The 19,296-nt window shown below is 32.8% G+C and overlaps 1 protein-coding gene across 1 annotated transcript in view; it reads left to right on the top strand.

Annotated features, from left to right (window-relative positions):
* The window catches only part of LOC124368887, a 105,028-nt gene extending 86,797 nt beyond the window's left edge, over positions 1–18,231 (top strand). Inside the window, exon 11 of the mRNA XM_046826386.1 lies at positions 2,135–18,231. Within this exon, the coding sequence (XP_046682342.1) occupies positions 2,135–2,350 (216 nt within the window). The 3' untranslated portion in view covers positions 2,351–18,231. The remainder of the gene's footprint in view (positions 1–2,134) is intronic.
* The last annotated feature ends 1,065 nt before the right edge of the window (positions 18,232–19,296 follow it).

Genomic DNA, 19,296 nt, shown 5'->3' with positions numbered 1-19,296 from the left:
GTTATGACACGTCGTGTGATTTACTCCTTCCTTGTAATTACTCATTGAAATCTGTATATGAATTTATTAGTTAGTTTGAATTAACATTCCTTCTGTTCATATTGAATGGGATGTATGGAAATAAGTGAGGAAAATATGTTTTTATTGGGATGAAAATGAGCCTTTTTGCAATTCATACTCATCAGTATATTTCAGAATGTGAAATAGAATTTTTGATTGCATTCAATGTTTGACGAGCGAACTTCCATTCTAAGTCTATCAAATGTAGGTGAATAATAAACCGGAGCTGTCAATACATTTGCTATAAATTAAATTTCTCATAACATCATTGCATGTAGTAAAGGTAAATCCATAATTTTTTTTGAAAAACATACAAGAAATGCAATTTGTAAAACTTTATTTATTTGTAATTGCAATTGATCCAATTGAAAATGAAATGAAAAATGTCTTTATTAAAGAGGCGGAGTTAGGGCTGTAAAGCCCTCTCTATCACTCAACCTCATATCATATAGAGTAAATTGAGGTTAACAAATGTTATATGATTATAATTTTATTGTAATGAGGTGTTTTAGAATGTACTGTAACTGCTTATACCAAAACATTAAGATGTATTAGAAAGTGTATCTCGATTGGTACAGTTAACCTATTTTTACTATACATACAGTATACTAAAACACGGTAAATGAAAATTAGTCAAAAAAATCATCGGACATGTATAACAAACAATCCATGTATTAGTCATTTAAAATATAGGCATGTCAAAATAAATTTACGAGTACAACAGGAATATATGTATATATATATATATATATATATATATATTTATTCTAAAAACATGTAAACGTTAAATATAACTCTTGATCTCTGAATCAATATAACGTAATTTCCATTTGGTTGATTTTAACATACCTTTACACATACATAATACATACCTTATTGTAAGATGCTTAAGTTTTTAAGCATCTTTCACTGTAACTTGTATTAGTACAATGTTGTCACTAAATATTGAAACAATGGAAACCCATATATTTAAATTAACCCTAACATTTTTCACCGCCTCCAGTATGTATTTTTTTAATGCCCCAAGTCCAAGCTAAAGAAGGTGAAAAATCTATGTTTGAGTTTTTCTTTTTACTCCACAATTTAATGGGTTAAAGGTTAATGTCAGAATAACATTTGAAGATTCCCTGATTAATTAATTACTGCAGAAAGCAATCATGTTATATAATGTCCTAGGACTGATGCCTACAAAAGGTTGCAGGTTGCTGTTATGGCTAGGAAAGCATCAGGTTTTGATGCACCACAATGGCCACAAGAGGTTTCAGCTTGTGATGTGCTGTAATGATTATGGAAGATTGCAGAGTATAATGTGCTGCAATTGTTAGTGAAGGCTGTGAGTTTTAATATGCTGCGATGGCTAGGGGAGGCTGTAGATTGTCATATGTTGTGATGGTCATGGAAGACTGCAGGTTATAATTTGTTGTGATGGCTATAGGAGGCCACTTGTTGTTATTTACTGTGATGGTCATGGAAGACTGCAAGTTATAATGTGTTGTGATGGCTACAGGAGGCCACTTGTGATATACTGTGATGGCTACAGGACGCTGCTTGGTGGGATGTGCTGTGATGGCCATGGGAGACTGCAGGTTATAATGTGTTGTGATAGCTACAGGAGGCCACTTATTATGTCCTATGATGGCTATAGGATGCGGCTTGGTGGGATTTGCTGCGATGGCTAGGGGAGGCTGTAGATTGTCATATGTTGTGATGGTCATGGAAGACTGCAGGTTATAATTTTTTGTGATGGCTATAGGAGGCACTTGTTGTTATTTATTGTGATGGTCATGGAAGACTGCAGGTTATAATGTGTTGTGATGGCTACAGGAGGCCACTTGTGATGTACTGTGATGGCTACAGGACGCTGCTTGGTGGGATGTGCTGTCATGGCCATGGAAGACTGCAGGTTATAATGTGTTGTGATAGCTACAGGAGGCCACTTATTATGTCAAGTAATGGCTATAGGATGCTATTTGGTGAGATTTGCTGCAGTGGCTAGAGGAGGCTGCTTGTTGTGATGTGCTGCGATGGCCATGGAAGATTGTAGGTTGTAATGTGCTGTGATGGCTGTTTACAGGTAGAAATGTGTCTTCTGGGCTACACTCTACAGGTGAGTCTGAAGGTTGTCCGATTATCCGAACAAGGCACTCAACAGTTTGTCTGCTACTATCCAGATGACGATGTGGGTTCATGGCCTGAAGTCACCCTGGTAGCGGAAGATGACCGTCATTACAACGTTCTCTCTCCGTTTAATAATACATCATACATTGTACATGCTGTAATCATTTTATAATGTAGACATTTATTTTGTATAAATTGCGGCTGGGCTATAAAGGGCTGTATTTTAATAGAATAAAATGCCAATATTTTTTTAAAACAAGAACCAGAAATGGATATTTGGGAGCTGTGACTCCTGCAGGGTTACTGAAAGTTTGTGCTAGGAATGATATAGAGACTGATAAGTGCTAGGAAGGAGCATTTGAGTGCTTTACTTTCGTAAGACTCGAGATAAATGCTATTTTCCATGCGGAATGTAATAAAGCATCTACCCTTCAGAACATATCAGTTTTGCAATTTAGTCATATGCTGAAGGGTAGTTGCTTTATTTTTATTTTTGTAGAATACTGATATTGGAGAGAAAGGTGTACGCTTTTTTGTGCTTGACTATTTACAGTTTTCACACCAGAGAATAAAATACTGTTTCTCAATAGTAAGAGATTTTTTAAAGTAACCTTTGGTTATTGTTCAACATGCCCACAAGAAGTTTTACACATATTTGTTGCGTACTGTAATAATTTTTTAGTTTTAGTTGTAGTCATAAACGTTGGATTCTAATGTAATTAGGAATATATATTACGTTAGTGATGAAAAACGTAGAAAAGTGTACAAAAATAGAATATTATGTGAAAAACAGCGGATAGCTTTAAATTTTCTTTAGAGCGCTGGAATATTTAAAAAAGCTTTAAGTTTATCTTGTTATTATTTATTATTGTATGCACAAACGTATATCCTTGTCACGTACTAATAGTTCTCATCTATACAGCTTTATATAAAGAAAAACATTTACATATACGTATTTACTATACTATGGATTGTTATATACGTTTTCCACTATCTAAACTTACAGAAAATAGAAACACATTTCAAGTCTTGAAATCTGTTCTCTCTTTTTCTGGTGGATGAATAATCTAAATATGGTATAGATGGAATACAAACGTCTAAACTTACTTATTACTTACTCACTCTGCAGAAGAAATGGTTGAATTACAGTACTTTGCAACGTGTTTCTGTTATTTTGTAACTTAACAGTGAAAAATGCCTGTAACAGTCCTGTTTCCAGTTCAAATCCTCGCATAATGAAGAATAAATTTAACAATACAGTATTTTTTCATTTTGAAAATGTATGCTCCTAAATACTCATTGCATGAGGCCTGAAAATATACATTGTTACAATATTAATTAATATCAATAAACGTAAATATGCTGTGAAAAACGTATCTACTTAAATATTTATGTATTGTGATAACTTAAAAAGATTAACCGTATACTATTTAACATTATTTGAAAATGTATATGTTTACATTTCAACTTGAGCTTGTTAATGTTGAGAGGTAATTATTTGGAAAAATAGCTCAAAACTCAAATTATTTATTCTACACATTAGCAAATGGTTGCATTAATATTACATACATTGAATTGGACCTACATATGCTACCTGAAGTGTGTGATTCGAATAAAAATTGTGTGTTATTTGGATTTGACATTATTAACATATTTCATTATCAAAGACAAAAGCTCATTTATGGTATAAAAATATTAAACCAGAAATAAAAATGTATATCAAGTAACAACTCCACCATAGCACAAATAAATTTATAATAACTTATGGAAAAAAATCAAGATCTCTTATACAGTAATGTAATACTGTACATTTAAAGTGTGTTCGTCAAAAAAGTAGATTTCAGATTTACAAAAGTGTAATGTTCTGGTTTATTGGAAATTTTTGTTATGTATTTTTTGTCGGAAAGTAACATCAGGATGAGTGAAAATTTAAAATGCAAGGCAAACTAAACGTACATGGTTTTTCTGTAGAGTAATTCCAGTGAGTCAATTACAAAACAATTTTTGAATTTTTCTTTCAATACATCAAAATCTCTCAAAGTTTCTTACTGCGGTGACACACGGCTCCAGAGAGTTCACCAGGCATTTAATGTGCTAAGATAAGTCTCATCCAGAATGTTCTTTACAAATGCTTCCCAATTATCGTAAAATGCTTTCCTTTCATGCATTCTTTCAGGCGTGGAAACAAAAAGAAGTCAGGGGAGCTATGACTGGATATACAGAAGGTTGCGATAATCTTGTGAACAGAATCTTGAGCTGCGTTGTCATAATTCAGCTTCCAGTCCTTTTCCGATGTCTGGACATATGTGTTACATCCTGTGTCTGAACCTTCCCCATATCCAAATTGTTTGTAAAAGTCTCATGGAGGATAGTTTTTGGAATGTCTGATAACAGCTACAGTAAACGGATACTCAAAATACAAACTGAGTACTTTTTTTTTGTTTTTTTTTTTTTAAGAGACCTTCTTAATCTTCTTTTAAGCCCTATTCTGTCCGTTCTCATGGACCACTAGCCTATACGAGGATCTTATCAAACAGAATAAGGGGGAGAGTTGATACAGTACAATATCAGTGAGACTGATAAATAGTGCTATGGTCACAGACGGGATTTGAACCTGCGCTCTGCTTTCACTTGTCTCACAATGTCATTTGTGATGCTCATCATTAGCCATCCAGTGCAGGCTTCATTACCAAGTTTAACACAAAACTTGATTGCCATCCATTGTTCTATTGAGCATTGCATTTCGACTTGCATGGAGTCACAAAACCCCATTGTTCAGTGCCAATGGTGCAGTGTAGTGGGTATTGTGCTTATCGCGAGATAACCGAGTCAAATAACGTTGACCGTGGCTGCTACTTGGATGGGTACCCACTGAGAGTTTCTGTCGTGATTTTTACAGAGGGTTTCTTAGCCCTAAATTCGTCTGGTGAATACATTCTTTACCCTTTTTATCTGTAAAAAACAACTTCCACGGGAATTCCTGTACCAACTTTCCGGCTGGTGGGAGAAGACAGCATAAAATCAATCATTCATTAGCTAACTTCCCCCTCTACCAATCCCAGCCAATCCAAGTACGCTCTGGTGTACAGTCGTGTCAAAAATAATCACTGACTCATTGACGTTACTCTTCAGACAAAACCTATATTGTGTTTTTATTGTTAGTTTTTTAATGGCAGATTTTTTAACGTACAAGGCCTTTAGTTCCAGTTTCACAGCCTAAGTCATAAATTATGATTAAAAGTTCCTGAAAACTATAATGGCACTAAAATTTAATTAAAATATGTAAAACTGAAATTTATAAATTCCTGTTATTTAGTTTTACGATTAACTTTACGTACCTTTTAAATTCAGTATTGGATGTTGACGATTATCACGCACATTGGGAGTGCACCACAGTATTTCGTTATTTGTATTCACTTGTATATGTATGAAAAAGTAAATAATGTAAAATTTATCTGTTATTTATATTGATGTTCTAGCATTTTTGTATTCTGTTTAGTTGAGAAACATGCCTTGCTGTACATTAATAAAATATGTATATAAGCTACAAATATTTATCTTTTCAGTTTTATTTTAGGAGTAAGTTATCACAGGAAAACTCTAGTCTGTTATTATTATTATTGTAGTGGCTAAGAAATTAAATGTTTTTATCAGCATTTAAAAAATATATTTGATTTTAAGCATATTTTAAAATTAGTTATGGTTTATTTTAGTCAGTTTTAATCCTGCTATTTATAATTTAATTTACTTGTACATGTTAGTGTGTTAAAGTTAGATTCTTATAAATTGTAGTAATTTTAAGATGTTTTACTCTTTAATTAATTTAAAAATACGATACTCAAAGGTCGGGTTAGGATAATTAATTAATTTGAATGCCAAAGAAGAATTAATATAACATTTATATGAGGATTAGTCAAAACATTTTCGGAATCATCATGACTGATGACACAAAATTGAGTAATGGGTCACATCATCACTTGTGAGAATTTAGTTGTGCTGCAGTTTGCAGAACTGAGAAGATTACTATGTGAAGGGGTAATCTAGTATATAGCATATCTCAGATTACTTTATATTTATGTTTATTAGCATTACAGGATTGAAAAAAAGTATCAAACAGTGTGCAAATCTATTGATGTGTGTTTTGTATCAAATATCGGTACTCACTGCGGCCTTCAACATGATTTTTTGCAGCCCTTACAATTTTTTAGAAATGCATTTATTAAGTACCAACGCTTTTGAATTGTAAGAGCTCTAGAAGTCACTAAAATGCTCAAGATTTTTCGTTTTTGTTTAAATGCACTAAATTACTAGCAGAGGCAGACGAAATCAGGCCCTACATCAATCTGTGGTCTCCACTGCCAGTAGTCATAAAGAACTCCGATGCTACAAAACATATGATGCAATGTACTGTACTGTATGGTTTCTGGAAGAAGCAGTTCGCGCACAAGTGTAGGGGTATCAGCTGTGAGTAGTAGAGGAGGTAACAGCTACTGGCGCACTGCTGTCATTGCTACTGACATTCGACTGACTCTATTTCGATATGCCTATTCCCTACTCACAGCTTCTTGTCACTGTTCTACATACAATAACTAACAAAGATTACAAGTAAACTTAACATGCAGTAGAAACTGTGTTTAATATTAATGTAATGAATTAAAATGTTTTTAGAGTGGTGTTAGTTACTTGTTATGTGTGAACTACTGTGTTTGAGGAATTGGGTAGAGCTCATGGCTGGCTGCGCATGCGTTCAACGCTTCCTCGCCACTGCACATACAACCATAGCTTCTTTACATAGTTAGTAAATCAGTAAAAAAGAGATGTGCGCCGAGATGACATAGATTTTCAGACGTCTCAACTGGAAAATCTTTCATGTTTTCACTACTAGTAACTACTCACAGTCAGTTCCAGTTTTATTCCGTTCAGTTTGAGTATGTGCTATCATTTGTTCTAAGTTGTTTTTGTGATTTTATTTTTCTTCAGTGGGTTCGTTGTTTATGTTTGTAAAACATTTTTTGTTAGTTTTAAAGATTAATAAGAACTGTTGAACTGTAAAATATGGCAGTGTTTGTTCAAAGAACAGAAAAATAAATTATAAGAGGAAAACAGTGAATTCTAAGTTGAGTGGGAAAATGAGCTTTTCTTTGTTAAAGGTAAGAAAGACATGTTAGCCCTATGTTTAATACGTCGTGAAACTGTCAATGGAAACATCGGTACAGTTTGAATACGCATTATTCTACTATTCATTCAAATTTTGAAGAGAAATATAAAAACAAATCCAAGCTTAGAGAAGAAAAATTACAAACTTTGATTTACAAAATGTAAAACATTGTTCTCATATTTCCTAAACAGTAAACAAATATTGGATGATGCTGCAAAATTACAGTTGTCCGATTCAAGTTGCATGAGAAGGTCAAAAGACTTGGAAGCAAATATAATGTGAAATCTAATTGAAGCAATTTTTAGTCTTGCCATTGACACATCCACAGGCGTTACATCAACTTCTAAATTGCCTTTGTTTGTCAAATATTTGTCTATGACAAATTTTTTACAAACTCATTTTCCAGATGGTAGCGTAAAAGAAGATCTTTTAGGAATGGTTCCAATGAGTGGGGAAACACGTGATGTTGATCATTTTTATGCAGTAGCTCATTTATTTAAATGGTTACAACATTGACATATAGAAAATATTTTCTGTTTGCCCAGATAAGTCCATTAATGGCAGGGCAAAATGTAGGTTTTATTCAGCTGTTGAAAAAACACTTAGGAAATGATAACTTACTAAGTTTTCACTGCATAATTCACCAAGAAAGTCTTGCTGCAAAGTTCAGTGAAAAATTTAAATCAGTTATGAAAACAGTTGTGAGCATTATGAATTTTATCAGGTCAAAGAAATTAAATCACAGAATGTTCAAAGAGTTTTTAAACTAACTCATATCACAATATGGAGATGTGCTTTACCACAGAGGTAAGATGTATGGCAAAGGTAGAGGTTTAGAACGATTTTTCAATCTTTGCCATGAGATCATTTTGTTTTTGTCTAAAAGAAAAATAAGACTATCCTGAAATTCATGATTTTGGTTTTTGGCTGAAAGTAGCATTTATTACAGATACCATGGATTTTGTTAACAAAATGTTGATGAAAATGCAAGGAAACACTCGCAAAATGATTAGTATTGTTTTTTTTTATCTGGAGAAAAAGCTTTCTACCAACATTGAAGAACTCCTGCAGAATTATTTCTCCAGTTGTAAAATACTTTTCTGAGATGGTAAAACTTCTTTCAAGTCTCAAAGAAGAGATTTTTCAGGTTTGGTGAGTTCAGAAACTATCATGATTCATTTTGTTCGGTTGAAAATCCTCAGGATGGGTAAAGTTCGGGGTAGGGACTGCCTTCTGTTCAGACCCAATGAGCAGGAATAGCGAGTTCTATATCAGTAATGTTACCTTGGAAAAAGAGGAGGCCAACTCTGTTCCAGCCTTTCCAGTCAAAGCGGGTAGTGGACAGCTCTCTCTCATGTCCAAGCTAACAAAATCCTTTAACACTTAAGTGAACTCCACCCACTCCAACAGTCATCCTTCGCAGTAAACTAGACGTATCAATCAACCCTTCCACCCCAATATCTTGACATTTGTAGTTGGTGATGTGCCGCTCCTGACATCTACTGAGTTGCTTAGATATAAGTGACACATCGGTTTGTGGAAGAATTACTAGATACAATTATTCAACCTAACATACAAACTAAATACCTTTCAGGTACACTTGTTGTAAACGAGTATCAGCCATTGAACAGTTTCCCTTACCCCACCTGTATCTTATCTTACAGTTGAGTCAACTGTAGCACAAAGAAATTCTTTCCAGTAATCATTTTATAATCTCATGAATACTGATTCCAGAAACATTTTGACTTTATCCTTTTTTGACTTATCCTCCTCATATGACTGTAAGATAAATTAAATTTTGTTATACATCTAACTATTAGTTTAAAATATGCTTATTAAAATTATCCTTTTTTTCTTGTGTACATGTAGTGGTAATTTTACGTATCACAAAATTTTATTTGCCCCTCCCATGAAATTATAAGTGCTATAATGTATTTGTTCAATTGAAGCAGTATTGATTTTATTTATGTTTTTGGTGATAATTTTTCCTAATTAGTTTTAAGGTCTGACTTCATTAAGTCTGTAGTAACTTGAATTGTTGTATATAATAATGTGCTGTGATTATATTTGATGCAAAGAATCAGTAATTTTATTTAAATGCAGCTTTAAAGTAGAAATAATTATGACATAATGTTATTGTTAAATTGTTATTGTCAGTTTTATTTCTATATGATGTACTGTATCTTTTTTTTAATGTGTGCTCTTTAAAAACGTGAAGTAATGTCCTTTGAAAGTGTGCTCATAAGGTTTGATGTATTGATTATTTCATTCAGCCATTTTTATTTCTCTTACTCTACAGTTTTGAGAACTCCTTGAAGTCAAGTAGTACATATAGAGTTGTAGTGTGTACGTAAAAAACATAATTTACGATCTATTTACTCCATTAATTTGTTAAAGTCTATGCACTTAAACATAAGTGCAAAAGCTGTAAGTTTAAATTAACCTAGCAAGCAAAATACAAATAAAAGGCATGATTATGATCATAGAAAATTGTATGTAACTTAAATAAACGCTTTATTTTCTGTAAGACTTGTACAAATATTGACAAAGGAAGGTACAAAACTACAAGCTGTTTTCAATTATTGTAATTGATGAAATTCTAACAATTTAATTTAGATTTGAAAACAAATTGACAGCGATAGAGAGCAATGAATTTGTAATCTAACGTTACTCTTATATATTATTGAATTAGAAAGAACTTGAATATAGAGTTCCCCTACTCTGGATTGAAGCATGCTTCACTTAATCAGTAGAATTAAACGTGCACTATATATGCTTCCAACTGTTGTTATTCATAGGTGTTGTAATTTATATATCAGAGGAAGAGCCCAGATTTCACACCTTGAAATGTAGTGCCGTAATGACAATGGTGAATATCTTTCAATTCTTACTCGGACAAAGAATTGGTATCTGTTCTGTTTGAAGTTTAATATTGTTATAAGATCAGTTTGTAACAATACAAATTTAAATGTTTCCAGAGTTTTATAAACTTGTACTCTCTATTCGAGAATTATAGGAGTGGAAGGTTAGGTGCCTGAAATAACAGTTTTACTCATCAGCTCTCAAATCTATACCACCAGCTCTTAAAAACGTGTCTGTAAGTCTAAAATCCATATACCATCTGTGTAATTCTAGAAATTTGTGTAAGTGTTTCAGATCTAGTAAAAAAAATTATATTAGGGTCACAAAACATAGTAATTTTGGTCGATCTTTTACTGAATCAAAACTTCAGCACTAATAATTATTTTTATATTTATTTTTCAAAATAACTTAAATGTATGTAGATTCTTTGTCGCTACGAGCTAATTGAGAGTACAGTAGACACCCTCTTAACCGGCCTCGGGTCAACCGGCCGCCGCTTTAACTGGCCACAAAGCAAACGATGAGTCATCGACAGGTCACAACTCGAACGGCTATTTTGGGACGGTTTAGACAATGCCTGTTCAGTTGAGCAGGTGGTTCCGAACGTGATACATACAATACATCCGTACGGTTAGTTGACAGTTTCAAGTTGTGCAGTTTAGTGTTGTGTTGTAGTGTTTTTAGGTGTGCAGTTTTTATTAAATGAACTAACACTTAGGATGATTATACTTTTAGTTTAAAAAATTAGTGAAAGAAAACGTAAAAGAAATGTTTCAACTGTAAAAGAAAAGCTCGATGCGATCCAGCGAATTGACAAAGGCGAATCAGTGAAAAGATTTGTGACGAACTTAACATCGGGAAAAGCACTATCAATGATTGGCGATGTAATCGCAAATCCTTACAGGATTTTTGCACTAGTGTCGAAACAAATCGACAAACATTAAAAAACCAACACATGAGATGGTTGACGATGCGTTATGGCTTTGGTTTATGCAGGAGCGGCGAAGAGGGACTCCGATAAGTGGACCACTTTTACAATAAAAGGCAATGTTTTTTCATTCGAAACTAGAAAAGCTAAATAACGCAGAGTTTTCAGCCAGTGATGGATGGTTAGGAAGATGGAAGAAGCGACATGAAGTGAATTTTGTAAACATTTGTGGGGAAAAAATGTCCGCAGATATCGTTGCAGCAAACGAGTTTGTAATCAAACTAGGAAAGATAATTGACGAAGAAAATCTTTCATCAGAACAGGTTTACAACATTGACGAGACTGGTCTGAACTTTAAATGTCTACCACAAAAAACATTCTCTGTTGGGAATGAAAGTTCAGCTCCTGGATTTAAACTTAACAAAGAACGGGTTACACTCGCCTTATGTACAAATGCTGTAGGATCACACAAGCTCCCACTTTTGGTCATTGGGAAATCCTAGAAACCACGAGCGTTTAAAAATGTAAATGTTTCATCGCTTCCTGTGTTTTATTGTGCCCAGAAAGCAGCATGGATGGATGACAAAACTTTAAAGACTGGTTCGTGAACGAGTTTGTTCCAAAAGTAAAAAAATATTTAAAGGAACGTAAATGACCTGAAAAGGCCATTCTAATCTTACACAATTCTGGCACACACCCCCTGGTCTTGAATGTGAAGAAGCGCCCGGTATAAAATTGGTTTTCCTTCCAGCGAACGTCACAAGTTTCATTCAACCTATGGATCAAGGAGTCATAGAATGCTTAAAGAAACGTTATCGACGCAAACTGCTTTCAGAAATTTTGGGGAAGGTGGACTCGGGAATGAAACTTATATCAGCTGTTAAGCACTTAAATATTAAGGATGTTATCTACATGGTCGCAAAGGCGTATGAAGAAATGCCTAGTACAACGTTTATTAAATCTTGGCCAGACATAGAAAACATCGTTGCTAACCCAGCTGAAGATGAAAATTTGAGTACTAGTGATGATCATCTTGAAGAGAAAAATTTAAATGAATGGGTGACAGGTGACTATGACCTTGAAAAAGAGTTTTTTAGTGACAATCAAATCGTAGAAAAAGTTGTTGAGGAGGCAAGTGAACAAGGTATTCCAGAGAACTCAGACGAAGACGATCAAGCAGAAAAAATCAGTCATGAAGAGGGGAAAAAAAGCACTTCAGTTGGCCACAATGTATATTGAGCAGCAAGACCTGTCGACAGCTGTAGATGTGATGTTCATTTAAAAGTGGAGAGACTATGCCTTCATAAAGATGATGGAGAAGAAAACACAAAAGAAAATAACAGATTTCTTTTAGTATTTACCGGATATTTCATGTACTGTTGTGTTTCTGTGTCTAAAATTACTATACTTCGGAAACAAAATATAAGTTTTACTTTTATATTTTTCTTATACAATGTAATACAGTATTTATTGTTATTATGTATTCTATATGCCACTGTTCTTTAAAATATTAAAAGTAATTAGGGTTTCAGTAAAATAACCTTTTGAATTAAATACATTTTTTTTTACCGGTACAGTATTACATAGTTGGTACGTATACAGTATACCAATTAAGGTTATATTCGTCAGATTAACCGGCCAAACCGCTTTCCGGCCGGGAGGTCAGTCCTGTAATGGCCGGTTAAGAGGGCTTTACGGATCTCATAAAAAACTATATTTTTTTATACAACTAACCTTCCAAAATAAAAGCATGGACGTTTCCAGACTAACTCTCTTTTCTAGTGAAATTTTATCATAGCGGTGCAATATCTATTTATCATTCATTATAGGTATAACTTATGTAGTAAATATTAAAATGGTCATAAGCTTGATATTTCTGATAAATTCGAATCAGATCAGGATTTCTTTGCGATCAGTGTAATTTATCAATTTCCAAATAGTGTTAGTTAATCATACAGTGCAATACAAGTGTTGAGTTATGGTGAAGTTGTACTCATGCATGTATCCCATTCAAATTAATGCTACTTTCAATTATCTTTATTTTACATAGGCCCGATAATTATTTTGTCAAATACATATTTAGTTGTAAATAAAGGTGTTAGATCCTAAAAATTGTAAAATGTATATTAAAGACTGTATAAATTATTACAAGGTATGTGCAGTACATTTACAAACTAACCCTAATGGTAAGTGACATTCAGTGTATATTCACACCTACTAACTCACATGAAAGCTTGGTTGCCAGTATTTGTCACACTATGATTGTTCAGACTGTCAGAGCTGTGATCGTTTTTGTTGTGGATTTTCAGGTTTTATGTGGAAATTCAGGAATTTACTGAGAAACAATACAGCGTCAAGTTTTTGGTGAAATTTGGGGAAATCTCTAGTTATGTGTTACATTAGGATGTATCACTAAAATTTCATCATTATTGTACAATTTTGGCAAATTATTGGTGAAAATTTTGCAACATGAACAGTTTCCTTAGGATTCTATGTTCAAATGAGTTTTCCAAATTCATTCCTTCAGCTCTCCAATCACAAAATACAAAAGAACAAAGGTATTCCAAGATTTTCATTAATATAGGAGTTGAAAAGCCCCCAAACCCCTCTTATCAGTGACCCTATATCGCTCCTATAATCTTTGTGGTCATCAATCGAAAGTAACTGTTTTCTTCAATTTTTTTTAACGCTCTTAAGATGTCAGTAATCCCTGGAATATTTTTATTAAGATTTATTAAAAATTTGACGAGTGTTTGTTCCATCAGTCTTAGTGCTTTTGTTCCTAAAAAAAGGAATAAAAATTGTAGTTCCATACATTTTCATATTGCTAAAAAAAAACAAGCACAGCAAATTCTACCATAACACTAATAGTCTGTGGGTCTCCAGTCTAATAAATTAGCTAACCAACTGATCTAATACATTCTGTGCAAACCAATTGAAACATTTGGTAAGTTAGTGTATTTACTGGCAAGACCTCTTACAATACAAGTACCTAAAACTCTTCTCCTCTTTTGTAAAGAAGTAAAAACATTTAAGTCTAACATGGTGCAAATATTGTGGCTGTCAGATTTTCACAATTTCAACTGGGTGAATACAGCTTTTCCTCTTATTAACTGAGATAGGTGTTAAATTGTAAACAACTACTCTATTAATTCAGTGAATTATACTCAACAATTTGAATTTACAATTAACAATTCAGGTGGTATTTTTAACTAAACATGTTTGAAAGTTTATATTCTAACAATTTTTTTTTTTATTCACGTTAAAATTTTATTTTGTTTCTTTGCATTTGCTTCAACATAGTTAAAGATTTATTTTGTTTCTTTGCCTTTGCTTCAACATAGTCATTGAAACTACCTAGCCTTCAGGTGCTGCCTATTGTTGTATCAACTGTATTTGTTTGCACGTACTTAAAAGTTTCAATGAAACAGGAACTTCTACCAAATAATATTAAATCAGTATTTTATTTTATATTGTTACTGTTATATTTATTATTACTTTTATTCATACTTAAGATTATTGATAACATTATACTATGGTTTTAAAATGAGATTATGATGGTACAACCAGAGACTTGACTGAATCAATTTGAGTTGTATTTTATAAGCTACAGATCATTTTAAAATGAATAAATTTAATTCTATTATATTGATAACATTAAGTATGTATACTTAATAACATTTTTACCTGAAACTTAATCTTGATTTTACTATTGTTTACTCTGTGGTAACAAAACTTTTGTTTGAACGTTGTTTATACAGGTGTTCAAAGTTGAAAGTTTTGTACGTGAACATTCATAATAACGTATAATTTGTTATAACCTCTATGTGAACTTTAGCAATAATTTTGAAGCCTTTAAAGTATTTTACTTAGTTGGATGTTATAGCTATGGTAATTTTTGTTATATATTGTGTTAGGGACAATTATGGCATAAGTAAAATAAAAGGGAAAACAGAATTGTCATAAGTCACATTTCTTGTGTATAAAACCTCAATGCCACGTAATAAAATTATATTAACTCTTAAGTTAAATATTTATTTCTCACTAATGAGTATCTGAGAATAAAATTATGATCTGTAAAAAATCCAGTACAATGCTTTCTGTAGTTTGTAGGACAAGTGTTTTGGCATTAGTGTCTAAAATATTTGGAATAAAATTTATTTATAGTTGTTGCTGTTGATAAATCAAGTAATAATCAAGTTTGTTCAGCAATAGTTGAGGTATAAATATGCAATATTGCTTCATTATAACTCTTTTTTTTTTCAAAGCACAAATTTACAGACGTAGTGGCTGTGCCTTCAGTTGACCGTATGACCCTGTACATGACTATATAACTGTTATAAGTATGTATAGAAGGAGTCCATTACCAAAGCTGAATGTATAGTTCAACGCAGTTGAGCCTGCTAGTCCTAATGTTTTCAAAATATTTTTCAACGCTTCATACTGAGATTATATGTCTGTGTGTTTTCCAGTTAAAACATCCTGACTTAATAACGGTTGATGGTGTAACTTTAAAATCATTCACACTTTAATTATTAAAAACAGAAACCACCCAAGTGCTTTTAAAAATGTAGAGTAAGTTGGTTTTTATGGTTTGGTTTTACCATTTTTTAAAAGGCCAATGGCTTCGGGAATGCTACACCTCCAAAGTCAAAATAAAAGCTAATCAAGCGGTTATTTCTCAATCATGAAGTATAAACTACAAAATTGATATTATTGGCTGGTACATTAAGTTTTGTCATATATTGATCACATAAACTACCACCCAAAATGTTTTGGTTGAAAGGATGTTTTTGTTTTTGAAGATAATTTCAGTCATAGCGCTATAAGATACCATCTCTGAGGACAGAACAAATTTTTAAAAGATTTTTGATTATTCCACGAGGAATGGTAATAATATTAAGCAGAATTTGGGGTGTCTACGACAGTAAAACTGTTGATGAAAGGGATATGAACAGTTTACAGTATAAACATGAAACATAACTGGAGGAGTGAGGGAATTATACAAAAATTAATTTCGTTAAGAAGAAAATGATTAACCTTCCAGAACCGACATCACGGAAGATACCTCCGGGTCTAAATTCATTTCTTAATTTTTCCAAGAAGCCTGTGGTCGGCTGTGATTACGTGAAGTAAACTTCTAGTTACTTTCACGAGCCGCTTTCCTAGAATAAGATTTCTCTACCCCAGTTCCGTTGCACCAATTTCTTTTTTGTCAATCTCTTATATTGTTCTCCTAAAAATTAAATCAACTTATGAATTACACTATGCATAGCTGAATTGTTGTCTTTGTGCATATTGTTATATAGCTAGTTCTAAGACTGTTTCAGTTATTTAAGCAGAGTTTTCAGGAAATGTTCATTAAAGTACATACATATAGCAGAGAGATATTGAGTAACTTTGAAAAACTTTTAGTTTGTATTAAGACAGAAAAGTATAAAAATTGTTTTAATCACTCCATCACGAATTTAGGGTGTTTGAAGTAGGAAATTTGGGCAATTTTGTAATCAGACCCAAAAAAAGGTTGAAGATAAAAAGGTAAAATTTTTGCTGTTTATACATAAGTTTATCACAGTCTAATTTGATACTTCATAGAAGTTTTTCAATTGGGAGTACCCAAAAAAACATTTTAAAACAACTTAAATACGTTATCAATTTTGTAACACACTGTGAATGTGTGTGGTATTTCCAACATGTCCTCGTGGAACATGCGCAGGCCATCATACTGTCTCTCAGTTAGAGACCAAAACTCCTTGATAGTCTAATCAAATTTTGGTTGGGAAAATATATTTTTTAATTTTAAATTCATAGCCCTTTAATATAATTTACCTGAAGACAGAAAAGTATAAAAATTGTTTTAATCACTCCATCACGAATTTAGGGTGTTTAAAGTAAGAAATTTGGGCAATTTTGTAATCAGACCCAAAAAAAGGTTGAAGATAAAAATGTAAAAGATTTACTGTTTATACATAAGTTATAGCTTCAAAGAGTGATACATTTTTATGCATTTATAGTTTAAGCATATTTATAATTTGTAATGAAATATAATTCAAGAAAATTACGTTTTTGCTCATTTGTTTTAATGAAATTGTGGAAGGAAATGAAAAACATGTCATTCTCTCCGGTCATCTATCATGTACGTACTAAAAAAAGTATATATCCCTATCTTCAACCGCTTTTCTTTGTACTTGATGTGAGATATCCAAAAATTCTGCTCCAAACTCCTACCCATCATTTTGGAATAATACAAATATTTTAGCGCATTTACTGTCTTCAAAAATGGTATCTTAAATGGCTGTGACCAAAATTTCCTTTAAAAATAAAAAAAATCAACTGGAAACCAATTTACACCATCTTAATGTTATAGGTAGGCTTTACATAGATTGGTGATCCCATTTCAGGTCTGTAAGTCCAGGGAGTAGCTCTTTACACCTCCGGGGTGTTATGACAAAGATTTAATTGTGTAGAAAACTTGCTAGCAAATGGGTACATGCTATGACTGCTTGTCTGAAGCAAAATAATTAGTGTCTAAGTGAAGTTCTGTCTCTCTTTAATTGTAAACAAAATGGGGTACTTCCACATGTATGTTATTTAATTAATTTACTATATTCAATGTATTATAATGTGTTCAATTTTAGCTTTGCACATCGAAACTGTTTAAACTTATTCAGACATACAGATATATAGTGTCAGTATGCATTGTAGGGAATGTATTGATAAGATGTAAAATTACTTTACAACGTATAGAGTTATAGAAAATATTTCTGTTAGCAAAGGAGATGATCGTAAATTAAAGAAACTTTCTGTATATCTAAGATCTATGTTTTTGCCTCGATCAACTAATTTGTTACTTTGAAATTATCTAATGACTTAAATAGTGTTTTACCAATAGTTTAATTTGATTGATTATAATTTATTCTTTGGAATCAAGGTAATTTTTTAGTTACATATGTCCATGTCTAGTAAAACAAGGTAATTCCCGGAATATTTAGCTCAATTTTAGCTCCATTGGATCATTTGAAAGGATGGAGGACAACTGTGTGATGGACAACTTGTTGTTTTATTGTAGCAATGTTGGAAATAAATATAAATATATAATTTGGAACTCTTTGTCATCATTGGAGAATCCCCAAGAATATACATATACTGTATCAATAACAAATCCATGATTTTGTTTTGGGGAAATTAGTACATGGGCAGGTCTGAGAGGTGTGGAATATTGCCACGCACACAGGATAGTTTGGGGGCCTTCTTCTGGAAAATTTGTAAAATCTTGATAAAGGTTTAAAATTTTAAGGCTTCTGAACTTATAATAAAATAATATTGATCTTGTAGTGTTTTTTGTCACTAATTAAACATGTATATTCAAGGCAGAAGTTACTCAATTTACTTTTGTCCTCATTTCGGGAAGTGGCTTCAGCTCGGAATTTCCAGCCTACACCCAAACATTTAAGCCTCAAGGCTATTTATGTCATTTTATAGTACATTTTATAGTACTTTGGAAGTGTACTGTAAAATTTACCAGATTAGAATTTCAGGTCCTTGGGAAATTGGCCAAAAATGTCACAATGCTCCTGTACTAGCCAGTACTGCAGTTTCCTCTTGCTCATCACATAATTTATATCCCTAATAAGGCAAATTCTTTTAAGATCCTCATATGCCCATGTCCCATGATCAGACCCACTACTAGCGAAGACAACAATCTGCTGAAGGAGAGAAGATCAGATGGTATCGTGCGGAATGTGACTAAAGTTTAAGGATGATCCTTACATCCAGCCTCAATCTCCAACTTCTCACATGTTCAATGTGAATGCACCTTGAGACAACCTTGGTAAATTCACATCTAGGAATAACAGAATGTTTGAAATCCTGTCTTGTAAGCCGCAGAGTTCAGACATAAGCTATTGTCTTGAGATGAGAAATAAGCTTTTGAACTGCTTTAGTGGGCTTTGGTTTTCTACACAAACCCTATTGCCTGGACACAAGAAAGTGAGCCATACTCTGCCCTTTGATATGTATTCTCTACACAAAAAGTGTACAGTCCGTTCTATAGAACCTTAAGTTTTCTTTATAATGAATATTTGTGAACCTGTTGTTTGGGACATATTATGAAGGAATAAAAAGAAACTAAATTCTTTTCATCAATAGCTGACGCCGCCCCTACTCCGTT

This window comes from Homalodisca vitripennis, chromosome X (genome assembly GCF_021130785.1).
Source record: "Homalodisca vitripennis isolate AUS2020 chromosome X, UT_GWSS_2.1, whole genome shotgun sequence".
NCBI lineage: Eukaryota > Metazoa > Arthropoda > Insecta > Hemiptera > Cicadellidae > Homalodisca > Homalodisca vitripennis.
Note: the sequence above shows the minus strand (reverse complement) of the source record. Positions and strands in the feature narration are given on the sequence as shown.